Source organism: Homarus americanus, unplaced genomic scaffold, assembly GCF_018991925.1.
Source record: "Homarus americanus isolate GMGI-L3 unplaced genomic scaffold, GMGI_Hamer_2.0 scaffold39675, whole genome shotgun sequence".
NCBI lineage: Eukaryota > Metazoa > Arthropoda > Malacostraca > Decapoda > Nephropidae > Homarus > Homarus americanus.
In genome coordinates this window covers 19305902-19332808 of record NW_024736071.1, presented here as the reverse complement: position 1 = coordinate 19332808, position 26907 = coordinate 19305902, and the positions used below count along the sequence as shown (strand labels likewise).

The 26907-nt window shown below is 36.5% G+C and overlaps 1 protein-coding gene across 5 annotated transcripts in view; it reads right to left on the bottom strand.

The window, feature by feature from the left end:
• Positions 1–26907, bottom strand: part of LOC121871881 (adenylate cyclase type 9-like) — a 159655-nt gene that overhangs the window by 88817 nt on the left and 43931 nt on the right. For all 5 annotated transcript variants that reach the window (XM_042374467.1, XM_042374463.1, XM_042374466.1 and 2 more), the window contains 3 exons: positions 20106–20164; positions 16473–16793; positions 6891–6990 (listed from right to left, as the gene is read on the bottom strand). In XM_042374467.1, the coding sequence (XP_042230401.1) occupies positions 6891–6990; positions 16473–16793; positions 20106–20164 (480 nt within the window). The remainder of the gene's footprint in view (positions 1–6890; positions 6991–16472; positions 16794–20105; positions 20165–26907) is intronic.

The following is a 26907-nucleotide window of genomic DNA, read 5'->3' as shown; positions in this document are numbered from 1 at the left end:
GCAACAAACCTCTTTAAAGGACATATTTAGTAGAAATCTAACATTTCATGATAAACGATTAATAATAATACTGAATATAAGTCACTTACTCCACTTACCAGAAACTATGGAGATCAGTGCAAGAGGAGGTGATGTGCATAACATGGTGGAATGGGGATTACTGGGAGGGAGAGGGAGGATAACAGTTTACATCCCTTTCACACCTTCCCTACTGTATTGGCGAAATTTATTTTTACGTTTCAAATAGTATGAATCGTGTATTGAATACAGCATAGAAAAACGAATACCGTATTTTTCGGCTTGGAAGACACTGCATTGTGGAAGACGCACCCTGATTTTGGAAATGAAATTCTAGGAAAAAAAAAATTATAATTTTTTATTTTATTTATTTTCTTTTTTACGGGGATTAGCCCACCTGGGCACAGGTCACTGACCCACATCGGGGCCTAGGGGGCAAAAATGTAATAGTAATAGTAATAGTAATAGTAATAATAATAATAATAATAATAATAATAATAATAATAATAATAATAATAATAAGGAACCATAAAGAAAAAAAAATCAAGAGTGAGAAACTAAATATGTATGTTGTGTTGTCAAAGTAAGAGAAACAATTGAGACCCTGCAATTGTGTGTAAATGAGGCAGAAAGTCAGATGAGCAACCTGGGACTTGGTCACAATTTTTGTGATGCCATATGGCAGCAGGGTCTACCAATATCTTCCCAGGCAGTAGTACCTCCCTGTTTGGTAGCTGCCCACTACCGACACCAGTGAAACCGTTGCTTGATATACAGCCCTTTTGGCACAAGTACACACACCTCTTTGAATATCATCACTTAGAACTGCTTATCAGTCATCATTTTCATCAATTTAAAAAAAAAAAATCTGTATAAGAAATGAAATCTTTAATACAGCACTCATTTTATACACCTGGTCCCTTCCGCATCTCGTGAGCTGTAGTGTTTACATTTTTTCTCTTGTTTTATCGGTATGACAATGACGGGAAATATTTTCCAACAGTAGAAGGTAAGCAAATGTAAACATGTATATCAATGTCTATATAAAATAAAAAATCTATATTTAAAAAAAATAAATAAATAAATATAAAAGTAAAAAAAAAAAAACTCGGTAAAAATCAGTTGAATTAAATTTTTGGTGGGCAAACAATAAAAATTACAAAAAAACTGTAAATCTCTAAATATCATGTCCAGTAAAACAGTCAAAAGCATTTTATTCATCTTCAAATCCTGGTGTATTAGGATGTTGCTTTATTACAGGTAATAATTCACCCAAAAAAGTACTGTAGGGTAAATAAGGCAAAATTTAGCCAAACCTCAAAAGTACCAGACTCAAAGAAATTTTTTCCATAGGAAGTTGTATTTAAATTTGGACGATTTGAATATTACGAGGTTTTTACAGACTAAAGCAGGTTCTCAAATTTCGCGAGTTTTTAATTCAACGTTTTATATTTGGACACCAAAAACACTACACAATTTCAAATTTTGACGGCGGAAACTTGAATTTCGATGGGTTTGAGCGGCCCGCCAACGTTCAGACGTGAACAATACAGCGTGATTTCTCTTTATGTACAAAAGATTCATTATTGTTTATTACAGTGATTCCTTGGTTAACGAACGCCTCGGTTGACGAAATTTCGGTTCACGAATTACCTTCTATAAGAATCTTCAATTCGGTTAACGAAAAAAATTCGGTTCACGAATTTCTTACGAATTCTTCTCAACATGTTTTCGCTTGCTCACCAGCTGGAATATTAGTCCGCCAATACAGTAATCGGTTCTACGGCTTAAATTCGTTCCCATTTGAGTAAATATCAAGAAGGTTGTACTATTCAATAATTTTAAAAGTTTTATATTAAAATTTTTAGTCATTTCAACAATTATTGAACATATTTTTGAAGTACAGGAAACTAGTTTTTAGCGCGCCAAACAGCCACTTGACTCACCCAGCAGGTGTCAGTCTGTGTCGCTGCTCAGTGGAGGTAACATCTTGCTTGAGACTCTCTTGAACATAAACTATTTTTACATTTTTACAGTACAATTATTGGGCATTCTGAAGTATATTTTACATATTGACAATATATAGAGCAGTGCAGTGTTGATTTAGAGAAAATAATCTTGAATTACACCAAGTGAACTAAAGTTTTATGGGTGAAATGGCGGCATGAAGCATGGGGTGATTTCTCTTCCATTCCCACTTCCTTCTCTTCTCCCTTCTCCTCCACCCCCACTTCTAATTCCAATCATCATCATCATCAACCAGGAGCCTTCTACATGCACACCTCAAAGTATGTGTACTTTACTGCATTTATTTTTAGTTTGTATGTAATTTTCGGTGAGGTGGAACCAATTACCCAAAACCCCATTGAAACAAATGTTACATTTAACGAAATTTTCGGTTAACGAACGACCTTCTGGAACGAATTGTGTTCGTTATCCGAGGGACCACTGTAATTAATTTCTTTTTGATTTAATTAATGTTTATGTGTGCAAAATGAACAATACAATTCATTAATAATACGTAAAATATTAAAACACACGAGGAGATGACACAGCATTGTTTTCGTTGTTTACAAAACCAGTGACTGATTGGTTCTACATATAAAACTGAAGAAAATAAGACCTTGGTTGTAGCTGTAGTAAAATTAATGTACAAAAATAATATGGTTGTTTTAAGTAATGTTATTTAATGTTAATAAATGGAACAATGGAAGTAGCTAACTATTAATGGTAAAGAAAAAGTGAGATCGCGTATGTAAGTGAGCACATGTGAAAACATATCGTCATTACTCTACATAAGAATATGAAAGCAACACTTATTTTCTGTTCATATATATTTTAATTAATGTTTCTGAATTAAAAAAAAAAATTCTACTCACCAGTGGTGGTAAAGTTCAAAACATAAGGACCGCCAATGTTGTTGTGTGTGTTTTTACTTGGATGACGAAGTTGCTAAGTCATCAGGTTCAACTCTAGCTGAAGACGTAGAACATAAAAACTTTTTCTGTATTGCTTTTAGTTTTTATTTAACATTATCTGTGTTATTTTCGTTGGTTTATTAGGATGTTGCTTTATTACAGGGAGTAATTCGCCCAAAAAGTAGGGTAAATAAGGCAAAATTTAGCCAAACATCGAAAGTACCAGACTCAAATTAATTTTCTCCTTAGGAAGTTGTATTTAAATTTGGAAGATTTTAATTTTGCGAGGTTTTTACAGTCTAAATGGGTGTCCAAATATGAGAGCCTATTGTAAATAGGTGTCCAAATATGAGAGCCTATGTATAAAGAAACAAACATTCCTGCGCTTTGAGACCATCAGACAACCTTTAGCAATTCCTCAATAGATGGCACTTCCGCACCACTGCCATTAGTAAAGAAACCGCACAGCGGCAAGGTTTTATTTTTTATATTTTTTGCAATATACTGTATATCAACAATATTAGTTAAATCAATAGTTTTATAGTACTGTATAGAGAATACTTGTAATTGTTAAGTACTGTAATGAGGTAACAGTCTTAGTAAGGGGCTGATTTCAGTTGACCCTAAGAAAACCTCTGCTACTAGCGTCCTGGAAGACGCATGGTAATTTTCAAGGTATATTTTTGTCATAAAAAGTGCATCTTTCAAGCCAAAAAATACGGTACCTGTACAGTGATATCCCCGTAAGCCGAAACAATTGGTGCTGAGCACTTCCGGGATTGAGAGATTTTCGGGTAATGCGACGACTCTTTCAAAGCCGGAAAAAAGTCCCTCATCCCCGGAACTCTCCGGAATTTCCGAGATAACAGAAAATTTTTCTTGGAAGTTCCAGAAATTGCCCATTACATCATCTCTCGAACCCGGAAAAATATCCTTTGTCTCCGTAATTTTCCAGGTAACAAGAAAATTTTTCGGAAGTTCCAGAAATTGCCCATTACATCATCTCTCAAACTCGGAAAAATATCCCTCATCCCCGGAATTTTCCGGGTATTGGGAAAATTTTCTTGGAAATTTCCGGAAATGTGCCCCTCGGAAAAGCTTTCCCAAAGCCGGAATTTTCCGGAAAATTACAGTTTTGGGAACGATTTTCCGAGAAAATTTCAATTCTGGTTATCGGAGAGTTCCGGGTTTGGGGGATTACGGCTAACAGAGATGCCCTGTATTACTGTACAGTAAAGCCTCCGGTAACAACGGTTCGACCAAAAACTTTTCATATTTAAAACCCTAGTCAATTTAGGACTCAATTCAATTTATGTCCTCATTATAAAAAAAAAAATGAAGAGCGCCTTGCACAAACAAGCTGCCTTGCTAATGAGTGGTAAACAACAGTCAAAACTTGGCGGGCCTTTTGTTTTCATGCATCTGGAACAGGAACTGGAGAAAAACTTTCTCAGGTTTCTTACAGCATTTTTGCATCCCTATTCAACATGAGCAAGAGAGCAAGTGATGGTAGTGTTGTTTCAAAAGCTATAGAAAGTGTCTAAGCTTAGCCGAGAAACTAGAGGTGTTAAAACGATCTGAAAAAGTTGAGAGGTCTGTGGATATTATATGAAGCAAGCAATGAACATATTTTCTGAAGTGGATCCATTAACAGAACAAAGCATTAAAATTTAAATAAATGCAAATGACCTCTACATAAAGATGTATAATGAGAAAAGAAAGCAGCTGTGCAAGGTTCTTTCGACAGCTTTATTATTCGAAGGCCTAAACCATCAACTTAAGCTACACCATCAAATTCAGTATCATAAGGAGCTTCAACATCAACTTCAGGTTCAGTAACAGTTGAGTGAGGAAGGGGAGAAAACTGACCACACGCCCCTTCCCCCTCACCCCCCAAAAAAGGTTCGACTCCCCCACTCACATTACCCACACTGTGCTACACACACCAACACCACCCACCCACCCACACACACAACCTCCAACAACCACCCAAACACAACCCCCAGCTGGGTGGGCTTGCTGCGCTTGCCATGCTCCCCCACCGAAACTTCTTGGACCCTCCCCTTTTAATATTCCTGGATCCACCCCTGGATATGGTGATGAATGAAAATTCAGATAACAATAATAATAATGAAGAACATAATGTCAGTGTAGAAAACAAAATCTCTATTGACAGAATGATAAACCTTACTGAAGAACTGATTTGTACCACGGAACAGAGTTTCAAATCAGAGCAACATATAATGCCTGCCTATAAAATTAAAAAACACTTGCTAAAGGAAACTCCATCACATAAGAAACAATTTATGTTGCAAGAAATGTTTCAAAATGCCTTCAATCAAGCTTTGGGTCTGAGCCTCAGCCTTCAACTTCTGGCCCATGTGTTTCTAAAGCCCCTCCCCCCCTTCCCCAGATGATCCAAATATCTCCTCAGATGATGCCTTGTAACTGAAGTTAACCCCATAACTCATTATCCCAAGAGTTCTCATTTTTCTTTTCATGTGCAATAAATAATTATCCTGAGTTGTTAGATTAGGAAAGGTTAAGCTTAGCTTAGTTTAGGAAAGGCTAGGGTAAATTATGTTAGGAAAGGTAAAGTTAAGTTAGGAAAATTATGTTAGATTAGATTTAGGAAAGGTTAGGTTAAGTTAGGGAAGGTAAGATTAGGTTAGGAAACTTATGCTGCAAGTGTACTGCCAGATTTTATTCACAAATTCAGTGTTTTATTTACAACCACAACAATGTTATATGGTAATTGTACTAAAAAATCTTCCCATTATTGTATTTCTTTATTCCAAAGTTATGTGGGGATTATTATTGCAGTTTTGGGGGGCCTGCTCTATTTCCCAAAATAATAACACTTGTAGCAAACCATTTTGTGTTTTAATTTGCCTGTATGTAAATATAAAACAAAAAATAAAAAAAATTGCATTAAAATCCATGAGCTAAGGGATTAATCAACCCAACATATCTTCATTTTGGAAGTGGAACAGTGGAAATGGTACAGGGTAGTTACTAGCAATTTATATTCTATTTTTCTAATTTTTATACTTGTTTTAAATACATTTTAGGAATAACGATCCAAATTATGAAAGAAAAAAACTTATCCAGAAACCCCTACCGGTAGGTCCAAAGCATTCAAGATAAAAAATCCCATACTGAATATAAGGCAAGGACTGTTGTATGGGTCAGAAGCATGGACACTTTCAGCAGACATCAGAAATGTGGTGTTACAGGCGAATGTTAAGAATAAGTTATACTGAGTGGAAAACAAATGAAGAAGTACTAAGATTAGCAAAACATTCAAGAGAAATACTTGAAATGTACAGAAAAATTAAATGATATTCTATGGTCATAAAATTAGGGATGAGGGGATAATAACATAAATATTATGGGCAATGTTGACGGTAGAGGGCCAGGGGAAGGCAGAGACTGGGACGGATGAGTGAAATTAATAACTGGGCCCCTAGAGAAATACATATTCTTGGAGACTGGTAAAAACATTACCAAAAACATTTAGAGTGGAGGACCAAGGTCACCATCCCTCAGATATGAGGATGGTACTGACTGATTGAGTGTATCATGGTCTCCAGATCTATGGGCAAGGCAGATATAGAGTTTAGATAATCTAGAGAGAGACTTGACTGAGCATGAGCAATAAAGTGGTAGAATAAACTAGTGAACATAAGTTTCCTTAACAAAGGAGTATATGCTGTTGGAAAGAATGGTGAACAGGTTGGTGGTAAAGGACAGATCACCTTTTATATGAATGTGCCAAACATGGCAAATTTAATGGATAAAGAAATCAAACTATCCATATTTTTTTGTTGATGTTCAAAGTGCAAAAGGGAACCCAGTCCTATACTCCAGCTAAGAATCAAACCTTGGGCCATTTGCTGAACTTCCATACCTGTTGTATAACTATGCAACAATATGAGAATATTATAGACTTACCAAACTTATGGTCAGCAACTGAAGACTGGCTGGATGTATAATAACCGCTGACACGATGTGTCAACAAGTCTCCTGGGCTCATTCCATTAATTGCAAATAACTGTAAAAGAATAAAATAAAATAAACAATAATATATAGTACTGTACTGTACACAAACGCCCAAAATATCCACCTGGTTCGCTTATCACTTCAAGAACCTCACCATCAAAACACATTTCCCCTGCAATCACTTTCCATTCATTCACACTCAATTACCACCTGGATGTCCATTCCCCTTATTTGTGGTTATCTATAGCAGAACCTCCCATAACCAAAAGTTGTGGGACAAAAAACCCTTTAGATAAGCAGTTCTTTCAGATACCTGAAGTTATCTTACTGTTATCTTACTTGGGAATTTTGAACTCTCAGGTCATCTACAATAAGAAGTGATATCTCCATTAGCCGGAACAATTGGTGCAGAGCATATCCAGGAATGAGAGATTTCCGGGTAATGAGATGACTCTGCCAAAGCCCGAAAAAATCCCTCATCCCCGGAATTTTCAAGAATTTTCCGTGTACCGGGAAATTTTTCTCGGAAGTTCCAGAAATTGTGCATTATGTCATCTTTCAAACCCGGAAATAAATCCCTCATCTACGGAATTTCCCAAAACGATGCATTATTTCATCTCTCATAGCCGGAAAAAATTCCCCATCCCCAGAAAATTTTTCTCGGAATTTCCAGAAAATTTCCCTAATTTTCATCTCTCAAACCTGGAAAAAATATATAAAATAAAATAATATATATATATATATATATATATATATATATATATATATATATATATATATATATATATATATATATATATATATATATATACACCTAGACCCCGACTTACGACTACGTGGACTTACGACCGTCGGGACTTACGACCGCCTCAGATATAGATAAAAAAAAAATTTTTTTTTTTTTAAATGACACACGCATTTTCTATACCGAAACGTTTCCAGTTAATGTAGTCTCCATGTATAATTAGAAAATTATGGGGGCCCCATGTGCATTCAGCTGACTACATTAAAGGTTAAGTGCTCAGTCACACTGTATCCATTCCTTATTATTTATTACTTTCACTGTACTGTATCCATTCATCATTATTCATTACTTTTACTGTACTGTATTTCATTGTAGATTTTTTTATCTTTATGTCGGACTTACGACCTGGATTTGGGTCCCTAACCCCGTCGTAAGTCGGGGTCTAGGTGTATATACATATATATATATATATATATATATATATATATATATATATATATATATATATATATATATATATATATATATATATATATATATATATATATATATATATATATATATATTTATATATATATATATATATATATATATATATATATATATATATATATATATATATATATATATATATATATATATATATATATATATATATATATATATATATATATATATATATATATATATATATATATATATATATATATATATATATATATATATATATATATACATACAGAATCCCTCACTTTACGCGGTTAATTCAACCCACAGGGTACCGCGGAAAGTGAGAAAAGCGTAAAGTGAACAACATAACATATGGGATTAATTGAAAGAGAGACCGGGCCGACCCCCAAACTCCACTTTTTCAGACACAATACCTACGTTGTAGTAAAAATGACTTCTTAATTTTATGATGGTATGCACACACAATTAATAATTAAGAGAAATATCAATAATATTAGGTTTTTTAACACTTACATTAGTAGAAAAGATGGCTGGGCACACGGGGATGGGGGGTTGGTTCCGAGGCAGAGGGCAGATTATTGGCCTTCTCCTGTATCACTTGTATCACTATGAACCACAGAGGCTTGCAGGGCCTCTTTGTCAAACCCCTCAAAGTCCATATAAGTCCATATCCTCACTATAATTATCACTGTCACTGACTTGGGCCGGCTGTGGTGGGTGGTGGGTGAAGAACTCAGTAATGTTTTGATGACTGAGCCGGCCTTAGCAAGACTGTCACCACGCCACACAACATGGTGATGGCGGAGGTTGGGATCTGAAATGGCGCTGCTCGCCAGCCGCTTCTCCAAAGGGGCACACGCATTCACAGAATGTGAGACCAGCCGCAGGCACCACGAAACATGGAAACGTGAATGTGACCGCTGTAGCTGAGGCTGATTGTGTATATATATATATATAGCATAATATATATATATATATATATATATATATATATATATATATATATATATATATATATATATATATATATATATATATATATATATATATATATATATATATATATATATATATATATATATATATATATATATATATATATATTATATATATATATATACAGTAAAAGTCCAAAAATCCGGATGCCAGAAATCCGGACCACCCGAGAATCCGGACTTTTCTAAAACTAATTTTTTTTTCGCGGGTTTTTGTGTGTATGTGCGCATGCGTGAGCGCCACAGCTGCACAGCGACAACGAGCGACCACGTGGTCGCCACTTTAAAACGAGCAATCAAACTGTGACAACATACCGTATATACTCCTCTATAACCCCCCTCGTTTATAGGTCGACACTGATTTTTTGACCAAGAAATCGTTAATTTATGATATTCCTCGTTTAAAGTTCGACCCACATTTTTGAGGGTAATAGAACAACAAAACCTTCAGTAAAAACGCTCTACGTCCTATAAACTGAGGCTCGCCGTGCCTGAAACACGAGTGCCGAAGACAAATTATTTATCATTTATTATTACGACACTTTACACTGAAACGCGGGTAGTTTCAAAAAAAATATTGTATATTTCCATTCAAGTATTTATTCAAGTCAATTAGGAGGGAATATTATTGTAATACAACAGTTTTTTAACTAAACCATTCGAAAAGCGATTACGGTAACATCTTTTGAACGAAAGAAAGCGAAAGTCATTGTTTTCGTCACTATTTTATCCCACTTTCCACAGTAATACGCACGTCATTTCAGCAAAAATATTACATTTCTGTGAGTGCATTATATCAAGCACAGTATGAATAGAATACCATTGTAATTTAACAGAATTTTAACCGAAAACTATTAAAAAACGAGTAACATCTCAAGAACATCGGAAGCTTAGGTAAAGTCTTTTGTTTTCGCCATGTATTTTATCCTATTTTACATTGAAATACATCACGTTTCAGCAAAATTACTATTTATTTCCGAGAATATATTCATTCAGGCGCAGTTTAGGTAAAATATACGTGTGATGTAATAGTTTTTTAACTGAAAACGATTTGAAAAACACGTACCCTCTAGCCCTGTTCAAGGAAAGGACTGGGAGAAGCTGTTTGGTGCTGCAGACGATGACAAGGAAAATGATTTTGATGGATTTTAATGAAAATATTCAGAAATATGGTATCGTATTATTTATTCAAGTCAATTAGGATATAATATTATCGTAATACAACAGTTTTTTAACTGAAAACCATTCGAAAAGCGATTACGGTAACATCTTTTGAACGAAAGAAAGCGAAAGTCATTGTTTTCGTCACGATTTTATCCCACTTTCCACTGTAATACGTTCGTCATTTCAGAAAAAATATTACATTTCCGTGAATGCATTATATCAAGCACAGTATGAATAGAATACCATTGTAATATAACAATATTTTGAGTCCTACTCTTTCCATTTACAGAGTACTGTACAAGCCCATAATAATGGCTCCTAAAGTTGATAAACTTCGTTGTGTGAAGAGGAAGAACACGTTGAAATTGACTGACAAACTTGAAATAATTAAGAAACTAGAACGTGGTGTGAGCAATACTGTTCTAATGGAAACATACGACATTGGAAAGTCTACAATTTATGATATAAAAAAGGCAAAGAATAAAATTCTAGAATTCACAGCTTTTTCATTAAAACTGTTCGTTTTGATAAATGAAGCATGCTATATTTGCTAATGAATAAACTATCAAAATGTACACTGTTCATCTCTTCTTTATTCCTCCTTAAATTTGAATTTTAAAAGTACTGCCTGAGAATCCGGAAAATCTGAAAATCCGGACCGACCCAATCCCCAAGCAGTCCGGATTTTTGGACTTCTACTTACAACTGCTTCGACTTACGACCGTCGGGACTTACGACCGCCGCAGTTGTGACCATTTCTTTTTTTTCTTTTTTTCCTCCAAATGACACACGCATTTTCTATACCGAAACGTTTCCATTTAATGTAGTCTCCATGTATAATTAGAAAATTATGGGGGCCCCATGTGCATTCAGCTGACTACCGTATATCTCGGCTTATAAGACGGAATTTGAACATTAAAAAAAATCGGCCCAAAGTTAGGGGGTCGTCTTAATCACCAAGTATAAAATTCTAACCTCTTAAATATTGTGGTTTAGTGTGTCAAGAGTGGTGATGGAAACATCGTAAGCCACTCACAAGGTCCTACCACTAATTATTTTATACTGAAACTTACGTTTGGCAAGCTGGATTCAAATTAAGATTACCGGTATATTAAAATAATAAAAATGTATTATAAACCTGTCTAACATACCGTAAAAGAACATTATACCCCTGTAATAAACACAGCTATCATCACACACCCCTCCCCATGCCCCCCCCATTTGCCAGTGAGGAGACAAGAAAGGAAAAGTGACCGCGAGATTGGGCTATTTTTAGCCGTGGAGGTGGTCAGTAATGCATATCGGTATATTTACTGATAATAATACTTATCCCCTATAAATAATTAATTTAAAATTTATTTTTTTACAAGGAATATTCAGTAAATGACTGCGTTAATTCTTGAAACTACCGACAGTTAAATACAAGGTACTTGGACCCCTTGTACCTTGGTAATACAGTCCTCAAATGCGAACAAAATACTAAATTCCTCGGAGTTATTGTTGATGAGAAACTTAACTGAAGAAACCACATACAAGCCATTCACAGTAAAGTCAATAAACAGTGTGGTATCATGTATACACTCGACAGTCACTCACTCTCACAGCAATGAAAGAAATCTATCATGATCTTGTTTACCAACACCCGATACACTGTCACACACTATGGGGGCCTCTGGCTCTTCAAAAACACAATCTCTGGTTACTGCACAAAAGAGAGTTGTATGGACAATGACCTACTTGAAAAAAAACAGATCACACAAATGAAAAATTTGCTATATTGAAAATTTTAAAATTCGAAGATATTAACACCGACTGCTGTGCCCTCTTTGTTTACAAATCTATCAATTACTTGCTTGACAATAAATATTTCCAGTTCTGGAATAATCAGAGATACAACTTACGGCACCCAGAGCTACTAAGACCACCCCCCATGCGCTCCTCTCAGTCCCAGATCTCCATAAAATATCATGGTGTGAAGGTGTGGAACAACTTACCCCCACCCATCCGAGCAAAGACTACGCTCCCCTCCTTTAAATCACCTCTTAAAAAATATCTATTGTCTAAGTCTTAATATTTCTTGTAACACCTACTATAATTACAGTACCTGCTTTTATTGTACAATCAAAACTGTTTTATAGGAAATTATCATGTAAATATATAAGTAATTACCATTGCAATAAACATAATTGCCAACTTGACATAATCCTGACAGCTCCGTCCTCTTGTTCAACCTTATTATTGTACAACCCTTGTTGCACTGCTCCCCCATTATATTCATGTTTTTCAATTCCACTGTAATTTATGTACTGTATACTATAAAAAAAAATAAATAAATAAAAAATAAATATTGAAGTGATAACCGTGGTAACATTATGAGATATTCTTATTACCACCATGCCACCATGCTACTGTACTATTCCAGATGATACTAAATGTTACATAATACTTCCTTGAGATAAATGTACAGTATAGTATATATCAGGTGCCTAAAAGAGAGCTCAGGTTCTCAATTGGCTCAGCCATGTTAATATTGTTATCATTATCCACTCTGTATCTGTGTTTTTCTGGCTAAATAAACTGTTTCAATTCAATTCAATTTAACTGACTGGAACTAATGTAATGTTCATTGTCTTAAGATGTACTGTAATGAGTAATTACATGTTTTCCACCTTAAAGACAAAATTAAATAAATTTTTATAAATATCATGAAAGTAAAAGATAAAACAAATAGTAATCTCCCCATTTGCAGGAATCACCAATCCCTGGATTTCTCCAATAGCTAGAAATGAAATCGGCCCTGGAAAATGCTCTTCATTCCAGGTCTGTAAATGAGTTTCTGAGGGTGAAAATCAGACAAATTTTCCTAAAAATCCTGAGAAAATCTTTCTCCAAACCTCTCTGTTCTGGGCCTAAGAATATGTTTTCTGGGAGTTCTGAGAGATTGCATCATGCTCAAATGTGTTCTCACGTGCCAGGCGCGTGTGTCGCCTAGCTGCTTGCATTGCTTAATTCATATTCTGCTGCCATTGTAGAAGGTTGTTCCCTCGTTAGATATTGTTTTTGCATACAACTTGTGTTCTGCAGTAGTATGCATTACTATACCAAGACACAATCAGCCAAGAATAGTGTTAAGAAAAAATTTTTTTTTAGTTATACATACTGTACTGTACATTCACTAAGTGGGAAACACTGGAGCACCTTAGCTTTCATCTTTATTCAAGATACCTTCAGGTCATGAGTCACTAATACCTCACTTCGACATTTGGTGACCTGACATTGTATCAGAAGGTCAGAAATATGAGACCACTAATCCCCCACCCCCACTGCCACCACATACGAGAGAAGAGTTTATATACAATGGGAGAACCTGACTAAGCATCAGGTCAAGTCAGTAACATGCGACCCACTAATCTCTTACCCCACTTCATCGCAAGTATTTAGACTTAAAAAATGATTATACTCACGTAAACTGTACTGTACACTCAGCAGAATGGACACTGTATGCCTACTGTAGGCTCAAGATGACAGCATCTGCTGATAGGTACAGTACTGTATATACAGTAAAGTAGTAGAATACAATATTTTATATATTTACAATATACAGATACTCCTCGACTTACAACATACCCGACTTACGACAATCAGGATATACGACCGCCGTGGTCGTATAAAATATTTTTCAAATTACATATTTTCGAGTCCTGACGTTAGTGATCGCGCTGTGTACTGACAAAATTTTTGTTTGTAATTCCCTTTAAAATGGCTGGCAAGCGTAAAAGTGAGAGTTCTCGTGGTGCTGAAAAGAAAAAGAGGCAACCATTTTAGAATTTCTATGTATCATTTTCGCCTTTTTGACGTATGACCTGGTCATCAGTCCGGAACCCCGTCGAAAGTCGAGGAGTGACTGTACTGTATTAGACAATCGCTGTCAAAAGTAATCATCCACCCTTCCTACGACCATACCCACGAGCTGAAGGCTTTCTACACGACAGGTCACAAGGGTAGGCGAGAGGTATTGATGGGGGCGAGCTAGGGGTGGTGGACCCGGGTAAGGTAGGAGGACGCAAGTCAAGGGCCACATATGTAGTGAGAGTATATTTGGTCTTAGAATTATCCTTGACACTTGAAGACTGATTGATTATGGTACTGTAATTACATCCCTGGCGCCGCAACAGCTTAGGTCACATATTGCCGAATTAAAATAAAGACTTAAAAGACTAAGATCAAATAATGCAAGGTAAAAACATAAATAACATATAACATAAAACTTACGCTACCCACTCCCTCCCCCCCAGCACCAAAGGGAGGCGGTAAGAACCCGTCTCCCCCTCGGCAATGGGAGAGGTGCTTACGACAAAGATCTCTGAGACTGGGGCACTCCACCAGGAGGTGTCGAATAGTCAATGGGACCAGGTAGTCATCACAATAGGGAGGAAGGTGTTAAGGTTGATGGATGTAGCTTGACATCGACTGGCTTAATGACCCTGACAGTTGATAGGCCTGATGCTCAAACAACAAACTAACCAGGAGGGCGCATGTCTGGGGAGGTGAAATATGGACTTATTTTCCCTAGGTTATCTATGCCTTTACTTGAGATTCTAGGGAGGCTTTGCAAGTGAGTTTTTGGCAGGTAATGTACCATTAGCACTGATAAGGCATCTGGCTTCCATGAGGGAAAATCCCTGATATGATTACATAAGAGAGGAGGGGGCATGAAAAAAAAGTAATATTAATTGAAAAAAATAAAATAAAATAAATAATTACTTCATCACTTCCACCTCTACCCCAATACCGTTCTTGATAAGAAAGAAAATATTACAGTAAAACCGTGATAAATTGGACTTCAATAAGTAAAACCCTCTTAATCAGGACTAATGGGAGGGGGGAGGGGGTGGATCCAGTCTGTATTAAGCAAATTTCAGGAAAAGTGATTTCCAGAGTAGGTTTACTTAATCTGGAAAAAGTATGGATTAACTGAGAAAAATCTGGACGGCAATCCAGATTGCCGTTTAGTGCACAAGAACGCCAGCCCCAGCTGCTTTGTTTACAAGCCGGTCAAGCTGCTGCAGCCCTTGTGTGTGCATCTCTTAACTCCTGTGAACTATTTGCGACTTTGTGGACTACCGGTAATTACCATGGCTTATTGTGTCATATTAAATTTGGCTGTGTTTACATAGTGCAAACAGCTCACCACCCAGCCAGCCAGGGAAGGAGCTGTTTATATAATACAGAACTACTTTTGGAACAATATCTGTGTTATTGAATGTTTTGATGGATTATGTATAATTTTTAGTGTTTTTTAAAGTCTTGTGTTACCAAACTATAATTTCTAAATGAAAACACTCTGGTAATGTGACAATTTATCTTGACTAAATATGCCTAACTTTTTATGTACAGTAAAAACCCTGAGTACCGGACCACCTGAGTAACAACACAACCGAATAATGACAGGGATCTTGGAAAAAAATTACAGATATTTTAAAATTTGAAAAAATATCTTGCAGTTTGCAAGGCCATCCATACCACATACAGTATATAAGTACATCAGGACTCAGCACCTTAAAAAAATCTTTGCAGCTGATAACTTATAAAATCTAGAACCTTACCTACATCTATTAACACTTTAAACAACTGAATTCACTGAAAGTATATAATAAGTATGATAATTTAGTTGAACTAATTTATTATGAGCTTAAATAAGTTAAATTGTGTTAGTGTAATATGCTGGTTGTGGTTTTGAAAAGCTGTGTCTTCCTGTGTCTGAATAACAGATTCCATCTGATTAATGATGTCACTGTGCCTTAATTAGTCGAGTACTCTGGGCTTTTACTTTACATCAAACAAAGTTTGGTGCTGGAAGAGCATTTTGGATTGGTTTTATAAGAAAAAGCTCTTTATATCCAACTGGCTGCTCAACAATTATTTCAATATAGAGAGGTAATACTGTAGAGGTAAACCTGTTCTGTACTACAGTACTACTAATACATACAACTTTGAGCACTCTATATAATTGCTTTTATACCCCACCTCAAAGAACAAAAAATATTTACCAATAATTGTGCCTAAAATAAGTCTAAGCAACTTAATAGGAATTGCACAATCTAACTGAAGATTGAAGAGATTTTAGTAAATGTTGATAATTGTATTTCACTTAATTACCTGAGCTTGTATGCTTGATCTTCTACTGCGAATTCCAGAGTCTTTCCTGGGGTCCTTTCCAGTAACACTTCCCCACGAGTTGTGTAATACATCCCTGGGTGTTTGAGGAGTCACTGGGGTGTCAGGCAGGGGAGGTGCAATAGGTGTAGGTGGAGGGGGAATCGGTGCTTGCATCATCACTGTGGGTGCAGTGTTGATTGTTGGGGTTAGGGTCATCGGGGTGTTGCAGTCACCCTCACTCAAGCCCTCCAGGTCTCTCCTAAAGCCACTCAGGGTATTAAGGTCTCTCTCAGTGCCAGTCAAGTCACGAACGACATATGGCTGTAGAAATGTTATTGTCATTAGAAATTTATTAGGATCCTTTACCTATCATCAATTACAAAACAGTCATCCCTTGGTTATAGCGCACTTGGTTATCGCGATTTTCATTATCACGCCTCCATCAAAATCTGCACACCTGCCGTTATAGTGCATTTTTCAGGCCGAGAATTTGGTTATCACGCATTTGCCTCCAGGTGTAATGTTACCCCCTTGCTTCACCTACATCTATTGAGGATAAAATCTTTCACCTACAAATTGATAATAACACATTTGCTGTAATCAGACATATCTAGTTGCCTCAACAATTGCAACCCCTGTTGCAATTGGGGTTGCAATTTCAAATTCTGTGTCATTACTAAGGAATAACGAAGTCTCGGGTGCACTCTAAGATTGAGAGAAAACAGAGGACTCAGGCGTCCTGAAGCGAGAGAAAACGGACTCCTATGACAAGGGACTCAAATAAAGAAAGCATACCTACATGTTTTGTGGACTACCCACTTTACAGTCGTCAAATGGGAAAGTTGGGGTTGGGTCTTGGGTGCCTGGAACCAATTAGAATAAATCCCATAGGTTCTGTATTTGCTTTATCGCGTTTTACGTTATCACGCACTCGGCGCGGTCCCAATTAGGCGTGATAACCAAGGGATGACTGTACACATATTCAATTATTTAAGAGTGCACTAAATGGAACATAATGTTTAGTACTGACTCTATTTTTCCCTTAATAAATAAAAAGGCTCTGTGGCTTAATAAATAATTTTTTCTGTAAACTCAAAAGAAATGGATTAACCTCTGACAACACATTTTGGTTTTCTACTGTACCCATTCCACATATGATGTCAATCTCCTTACTGTACTTATAAATCTGACTCTATGGGTGCAATAATATATTCTGGTGAATCTTTTTTTTCTTATTGCTTTATATATGTCAAAAGCATTTATTTATTTTTTTTTTTTTTACGGGAAATAGCCCACCCGGCCACAGGTCATCGACACACAATGGGGCCTAGGGGACGAAAATATAAAAGTAAAAAGAAAATAATAGAAGAGAAAAAGATTATATTAATCTACACCACGAAGATGCCGGAAAACCAGCTTTTTAAAGTGAGACAGATTGTATGAGTATGGAAACACAGAAGAAGGCAGAGCATTCCACAGTTTGGCTGTGTGAGGAAAGAAGGATGTACTATAACGGGTTATTCTAGTGTGACCAACATCCACAGAGAAAAGGTGGGCACCGCGGGCAGGACGTGTGTTACGAGCCCACACGGTCTTGCCGGCAGTACACAGGATGCCAAATCCACCAAACATTGCCCGTTAAAGTACCTGTAAAAGAGAGAGAGAGTGAAGCAACATTGCGGCGAAGAGAAAGGGAAGAAAGATTATCAACTAAAGGAGGAGAGTTAATAAGACGAAATGCCTTTGATTCCACCCTATCGAACAGTTGGACAGAGGAAGAGCCACCCCAGATATGAGAGCAGTACTCCAAGTTAGGACGAATGAATCCCTTATGAACTTGAAGCAACTGCTCAGGATTGAAGTAGCTATGGCATCTGTACAGCATTCCCAGCTTTTGGGAGGCAGTTTTAGCAATGTTGTGGATGTGTGGCTTCCATGACATATTAGAGGAAATGGTGAGACCTAGCATATCTATTTTAGAACTTGGCAGAATGATTTCATCCTGAAATGTGATTGGTGGGGCATTAAGGGCATTTTTGCAAAATTTCCAGCAGTTGTCATTTTTTTAATGTCTTCCATTTTGTCAAAAATTGAGTGTCCCAGCCCCTACCCTCTACAGTCAACCCTCACTTTACGTGGTTAATTCAACCCACAGGGTACCGCGTAAAGTGAACAACATAACATATGGGATTAATTGAAATAGAGACCGGGCCGACCCCCAAACTCCACTTTTTGACGACACACAACTATGTTGTAGTAAAAATATTATCTTAATTTTATGATGGTATGCACACACAATTAATAATTAAGAGAAATATCAATAATATTAGGTTTTTTAACACTTACATTAGTAGAAAAGATGACTGGGCACACGGGGATGGGGGGTTGGTTCCAAGGCAGAGGGCAGATTATTGGCCCTCACCTGTATCACTTGTATCAATTGTATCACTATCCACCAAAGAGGCTTGCAGGGCCTCTTTGTCAAACCCTTCAAAGTCCATATAAGTCCATATCCTCACTATAATTATCACTATCACTGACTTGGGCCGGCTGTGGTGGGTGGCGGGTGAAGAACTCGGTAATGTTTTGATGACTGGGCGACCTTGTGCGCACCCTGCTCGCGCCGCTTACACAACATGGCGGATGGCGGGAGAGGGCGGGAGAGATGGTGGGAGGTTTGGATCCAAAAATGGCGCGGCTCGCCAGCCGCTCTCCGCGTAAAGGGGTACACGCACCGCGGAATGTGAGCATTCCGGTTTCGGCAGGGTACCGCGTAAACGTGGAAACGCAGAATGTGGGACCGTGTAAAACGAGGGTTGACTGTATTTGAATATCAAATGCATCCTATCACAACTAGAGGAGACAAACTTATATGGAAAGAACATCCAATGTTACAAGAACTCTTAATATAGCTCATATGATCATGCTTCTGCCCATCTCTTTCCGACTATCTATAAATCACACTAGCACTCAGCCATGACTTCATTGCCACTACACATGGAGATACACCAACACCATAACAGCTAATGCTGGAGCTCTAACAATAGTCAATATTCATTTTATACAATCGAGACAATTTTCAGCCCTTTCTCCTTTTCAACAACCCTATTGATGCCTTTCCCACAATAGTATTTTAGGACCAGCCATAACTCAAAATCTCTCTTGTAATAAACAGATTTCTGAACTTGTGTATCATATTCATATTTGCTTCTATGTATGTCCTCTAAAATAATCACTATGTAAAAGCTATACCAATTCTCCTATGAAGTTTCTTACATTTGTAGATGCTAATCTTAATCCTCCCGAAACCTCCTCCGCAAAATACAATCTAAAATCATTTACTGTAGAGGCATCGGTCAATCGTGAAATTTGTATTATTACATTAAGAGCTGTTCATTGTCCTACAGAAACTCAGTACATTCCATAATCAATCCATATTTATTTCAGCACTTACTTGTTAGATAAACTGATGCTTTTACAGTTCTAAAATTTATAAAATTCAACCTAAACTCCATTCTATATATGATTCTATTTATGTACGTTCTGTAGCTAATTAACTGACTGTAAGAAATTCTACAGAACTTAAATCAATTTATAGTAATGAAACATACTAAAGCTTCTGCTCCAACTTACCTTGACAGTATTATCATTTTTGCTGCTGATCTTCGGTAGAGATGTGGTTTTTGCTTTCGCTGAAAAAACAAAACAAAACAAAAAACTTTAGCATTTGAAAAGGGGTTATTTCAGTTTACAGTAAAATATAAAATTAGTTTGGTGTAGTGGGGTTCTCACAACTGTATATGTCTGGAATATGTTCCAGAGAAAAGTGACTTATGCTGAAACGTTTGATAAAGAGGAATTTTCCCCATGAAATTAATGTAATTAGGGGTATATGCATTTACAGCAATACCCCTTGGAAGCTCAGGATGCATTCTTAGAGAGATACGTTTCAGTAAATCAGCTTACAATGTGGTTATTAAAACATACTGTTAAGTATTTGATATGGAGATGTGTTCATAACAATGTTATTTATTACCTTTGAGTGATGCATGATGGTTAAAATTGTCTACTTATACTGTACACTTAGACAACTGGTTAACGAATAAACCAGGGTATAGGCAGACATATAATACACTACATACAATATTATTTACTAAGTGCTAATAAATACTCTACAATATCATTTTACCGTATTTTACGGCATACAGTATAAGATGCACTCCCCCATTTTAGCAGGGAGCATTTAGGAAAAAAAAAATTGTGTGGATTTTCCTCCTGCAGCCATCGTTTTAAAATACAGGGTAATATATACAGTACCAGTAAATGAAAGGAATAAATAAAAATAATACCAATAAATAAGTTTAAAAAAAAAAACTGTACTGCCAAACCAGTAAATAAAGGCCAAATGAAAGTTTAACACAGTCGCCATTTGCTCTCTGTGGGGAGATACATTTTCACTTATGTACAAAGAAATGTATATTCCCTTTATGTGCTTGCCCTAAGGACAATTATTTCTTTTACCTGCATTGTATATATGTGTGTGTGTGTGTAGACACACACACACACACACACACAAAACACATACAAGTAAATAATAACGGGAAAATACTCTCACAAATAATAAGAAACAAATGTATATAAAAAATGTTGAGTAATCCCTCAAGTCTACTTCATCTCCCGTGCTTTAATAATAAGAAAGCACGGAATGGACTTGAGGGAAGACTCAACATTATTAATATACATTTGTTTCTGATCATTAGTGAGAGTATTTTCCTATTATTATTTACTTGTATATGTTTTGTGTGTATGTGTCTACACACACACATATATACAATACAGGTAAAGTAAATTACTGTCCCTAGAACAGAAGTCTCCCTGTTCCGGCCGCCAAAATGACGGCAACTTTAAAACTACCTGCAGACATTCTTGGGTACCACATCCAGGGTGTCATCCTCAAATAATAGAGGACCGCAAAATAAAAATCCACGAATTATCCGGATGTACTGTACTCCCTGGTTCACCATAGTAACGCTACCTCCGCCGATTCCCTAACAATGCTCTCCCCCCAACACACCTCGCCTCCTCCCGCTCTGCCACTGAGCCAGCTAACTTGTGTGCAAAGAAATGTATATTCCCTTCATGTTTTTGTTTTTTAACGTGGATCAGCCCACCCGGGCACAGGTCACTGACCCACATCAGGGCCTGGAGAGGCAAAAATATAATAATAATAATAATAATAATAATAATAATAATAATAATAATAACTTCTGTTATTATTATAATAATTAATACAATTAACAACAAAATAATAAATATAAAAATAATAATAATAATAACCATAAATAAATACAAAAACGAAAAATATAAATCAAGAGTGAGAAACGATATACATTATATATGTTGTGTTGTCAAAGTAAGAGAAACAATTGGGACCCTGCAATTGTGTGTAAATGAGGCAGAAAGTCAGATGAGCAACCTGGGACTTGGTCACAATTTTTGTGATGCCACATGGCAGCAGGGTCTACCATTAGACCGCACATTCTGCTTCCAATATCTTCCCAGGCAGTAGTACCTCCGTTTGATAGCTGCCTACTACCTTACACATATGTTTCCCCTTAGGACAATTATTTCTTTTACTTTTTTCACATTATGTCTGTAGGATGGTGTGTGCATGTAATTGAGTAAATATTAATGAAGAAAGTTACGTATATCTACCCGAAAATGAGATGAAAAACAACCACAATACCTCACAGCTTGGCCCAGTAGCCTGGTGGTTACACTGACGAGTCTAACCTGGCTACAATGCCACAAGCGATGTTAACAGACACAAATGTGAAAAGAAAGTTGTCTGTAAATCTTTATTTGTATCAGGTATTTGTAGATTTAAAAATACATGTTGCAGGTATGGCATTAATAGATTGTAGTGCTTGTAAGAGTTCAGAAATGGTTACTGCTTAGCTACCTCTGAAGAATTGGGTGTCTGCTGTACAGACATTAACTGTATCAGGTTATCATCATCAGTACATTAGTTATAGATAGAGCTTTTATATTTACAATAATTATTTTTTAATTAATTAATAATAAAAAAATGTGTTTAAGTAAGCAATAAACAAATTGTATTTCTGGAGTTGGGTTGGGTAGGATTTAGCTTACTGGAGACAACAACTGGGGCATTCATTAGCTTAAGGGAGACCTTACTTTCACATATAGAATGCAGGCTGATTTTTTTTAGCCATTTTCAGACAAAAACGTGAGTCTTTGCTGTAAAATATGGTAATAAGTATTTGAAGAAAGATGTTGTACTAAGCACCAATCCCCTTGAACACTGACAACAGAGGTGCATGAGAGAAGGAGAGCGCTGGTTATAATACACGGGAATGTGAGGACAGTCAACTGTTTATGCTATGTAAATAGAGCACTGGGAATTTAATATGATGCAATAATTCATCTGGGGTCGAGTGTGGGATTTTTTCTGGAAATATTTAATATTTTACCATGATGTTTTATTAACCCAGTGCCATATGAACCTTAATAATATGGGAATTATGGTGAAATTAAACTACCTCCCACTTCCCTTTACATGAATAGCTTCCATTATATATGAACAAAATAAGGTTTTATAAACTTTTACTTTTCAGTACAGTGGTCCCTCGGTTAACGAACACAATTCGTTCCAAAAGGTCGTTCGTTAACCAAAAATTTTGTTAACCGAAACCATTGTTTCAATGGGATTTTCGGTAATTGGTTCCAGCTCACCGAAAATTACATACAGAGTAAAAAAAAAAATGCAGTAAAGTACACTTACTTTAAGGTGTGTATGTACAAGGCTCCTGGTTGATGATGGGAATTAGAAGTGGGGGTGGAGGAAAAGGGAGAAGAGAAGGAAGTGGGGGTGGAAGAGAAATTACCCCATGCTTGATGCCGTCATTTCACCCATAAAATTTCAATTTCACTAGGTGTAATTCAAGATTATTTTCTTTAAATCAACACTGCACTGCACTACATATTGTCAATATGTTAAATAAATTTCAGAATGACCAATAATTGTACTGTAAAAAAGTAAAAATACTCTGTGTTCAAGAGACCCACAAGCAAGATGTTTCCTCCACTGAACAGAGATACAAGCTGAGGCCTTGGTGGGTGAGTGAAGTGGCTGATGGGCACACCAGTTCCCTGTACCGCAATTATGTTAAATAAGTGTTAAAATGACTAAAAATTCTAATATAAAACTTGGAAAATTATTGAATAGTACAACCTTCTTGATATTTACTCCAATTTTTACGAATGTAAGCCCTAGAACCGATTTCTGTATTGATGGACTAATCTTCCAGCTGGTGAGCATGCCAAAGCATGTCGAAACATTTTCCTAAGAATTTCGTTAACCGAATTTATGTTCGTTAACCAAAATGAAGATTCTTATGGAAGGCATTAATTCGTTAACCGAGGGACCACTGTATTGGGACACCTGCATGATTTAAATGTCTGTGATGAGGTATACAGCCAGGGTCGTCCCTAGGGGGGTGCGGGGCCCAGGGCAATTTAGCCACTGCAGAGCCCCTTTGTATTCTTAAAAAAAATGTACAGTATAAAAATTGTGCAACACTTATAGCTACAGGAGCAATGTGCAATATTAAAATCACTCCGGGTATCATCTTATATAGTGCGATATTTATGGCTATCATTGGAAAAAAGTTTTTACTTCATACACTATACTTTCATTCGACAAAAAATGTGCTCTGGGTCACTCAAATTACTGAAAAATCCGAATTAACCAAGTTCGGAATATTTTGATATAATTCAACAATTTCAGATTTTTTGTGTTCGATTATTAGTTCACTTTCTGTTCAGTTTTTGCATTGTACTCAGATCGTTCCAAAGATTGTTCCTCATTATTCCAAGCAACAAACATACTCAATTACCATGAATTGCTGCCACAAAATATTCTACTGTACTTACAATTACTGTACTGTGCAAACAAACATTTTTTTAAATGCACACACTGTAATAATAAAGTAAATAATATAGTAGTACCTGTAATAAATAAATGCTACACATTGTGAGGTGAACTGATGAGGCAAGGGGTGAGGTGACGAGGCAGGAGGTGATGTGACGAGGCACTTACACAGCATACATATTAAAAACTACTAAACCATTGTTTTTTAACATTTTAATTTCTAATTTCTATTTTAAATTTAATTTCTAGTCATTCCTTTAACTAATGTTAACAGAATATTTTTTTCTTTAATGACATTACACCAGAATTAGCTATCACTAATGTACAGTACAGTATAGGAAGACAGTACCCCAGTTATCACAAAGTATGCATTCTAAGTCATTGCGAATAACAAATTTACGAATATCAGGGTCAATTTTCCCCTTAAGATTTCATGTAAATAGGGAGGGGATGCATTCCCACCTTGCAACTTTCACCATGTATTTTTCGATATACAATATCTCTGTGCACTCCTCATTATCCGAGGCTATTATGGACCAGGGTCACTTGTATACTGTAGTACCAGTAAATGTGAGGAATAAATAAAAGTTATACAATACTAATAAATAAAATAAAAGGAAAAAATTCCACATTACCAGTCAGCAATAGTTCACTACACATGGGAGATTGGAACAACTGAGATCTCTAACACTAATTCCTCCTCCCACATTCCAAGCCCTAACTACTGTGCACTTAAGAAATGCTTATTCCCTTTTGCTCATTATTTAATCATTGAGGACAGTAAGTCCAAAGAGGAATCCCGTACATCGGGTTACTTTTAAACCATTATCTGACAAATGGATTTGTCCTACTTGAATAGCAGCTGTGTCAAATCTATTTGTTGGGGTACCTAAAAGTAACCCCATGTTCAGGATTTCTCTTTGGACTTACTGACTTGAGTGTTTAAAAATATGGGCATTTATGTTTTTGACCTTATGATATTTTTATTTATTTATTTATTTTATTTTTTTCACATTATGTATGAAAGATTTTGTGTGTGCATGTAACAGTGTTAAAAACAAGTATATTTACTAAAAAATATACGTTGAAAAATAACAATAACAAAGCTTGGCCAGTAGGTGGAGGATGAGATCCCTGACGCTGCACCCCCTCCCGCTCCCCCATTCCCCTCCCACGATCCCACACTAACTCCCGTGGACATAAGAAATGTTTACCTAATGTACTCTATGTTTTTAATCGTATGATTGTTTATTTTTTTTGCACATTCTGTTTTAACGATTTTGTGTGCATGTAACAGAGAAAAAAAATATGTATACTGTATCTACCCAAAATCTGAGTTTAAAAATAACAATAACACAGCTTGGCCCAGTAAGGGGAGAACTAAGGGTCGAGGGATGTAGTTACAGGAACAGACTAACTTGGCGACATGCAATGTCCACACATACACGCCCATGCTCTTCATATTTTTGTCTAATAGCAACATATGTTTATATACAGTAAGGTACACTCCATATAATCCAATAAAATAACTACAATATCATAAAAACAATATAAAAAACACTGTGAGTGTAAGGGCGGAAACTATCTTCCTGCTTGTTACCGCTGCTTACTCGCTTGTTTGCTGGTGCGACTAACACTTGGGTGGTTGGACAGAGGTGAGAACGGCAGCTGCTACCCATGTCACCGGCAGATTCACCCCAGCCGCCATACAGTCACTATCTAGCTACCCCACTGTTCGTCAAATTCTGGCTGTGATCTCATCATAGGTCCTGGACTGGTGGGCTGTCCCCCCAGACCTTCACTTATCGACTGTTAATTCTCTGGTCATCTACCACTACCACATACCACGACCGTCAGTTCATCTCATTCCGTCTGAGCCCCGGTGTTCTCCTGCCATTTCAAGACGTCGCTCGAGTGTGGAGTTGAATGGACGCTTCCCTACCATGTGTGTGGATCACCATGTTCCAGAACCTTCTCCCAGGGCCACTGCCGTAGGAAATATCTGTTCATTGTTTGATTCTATCAGTTGTTGACTCCCATTAATTGTTTGATTCTATTAATTGCTGACTCCCATTAATTGTTTGCTCCCTTTAATTGTTTGCTTTCATTAATTGTTTGACTCCATTAACTGTTGACTGCCTTAATAGTTTGACTCCCGTAATTGTTACTTGATGTTTGTTGAGTGGTGTCAGAGTTTTGTGTTATATTTTTTACAGTAAAGAGATGTCAATCTCAAACGGTTGTTTGCTATTCCTCAGAAAACCATGGTCCTTGACTTTCCTTTATTAAGAACCTGATTAGTCTGGTAAGGGATTTCTATCCCTAATTCCCAGGCCTTGACAGTGAGTGCGTAAGAAAGAGGAAAGAAGACAACAGCTCCGGCCGAAATAGCCAAAAGGTGAGGTGGCCAGTAATCCCTAAACAAGCTAAGCCAAGTGTGTGTGTATGTGTGTGTGTGTGTGTAAACATTTAAACTAGCAT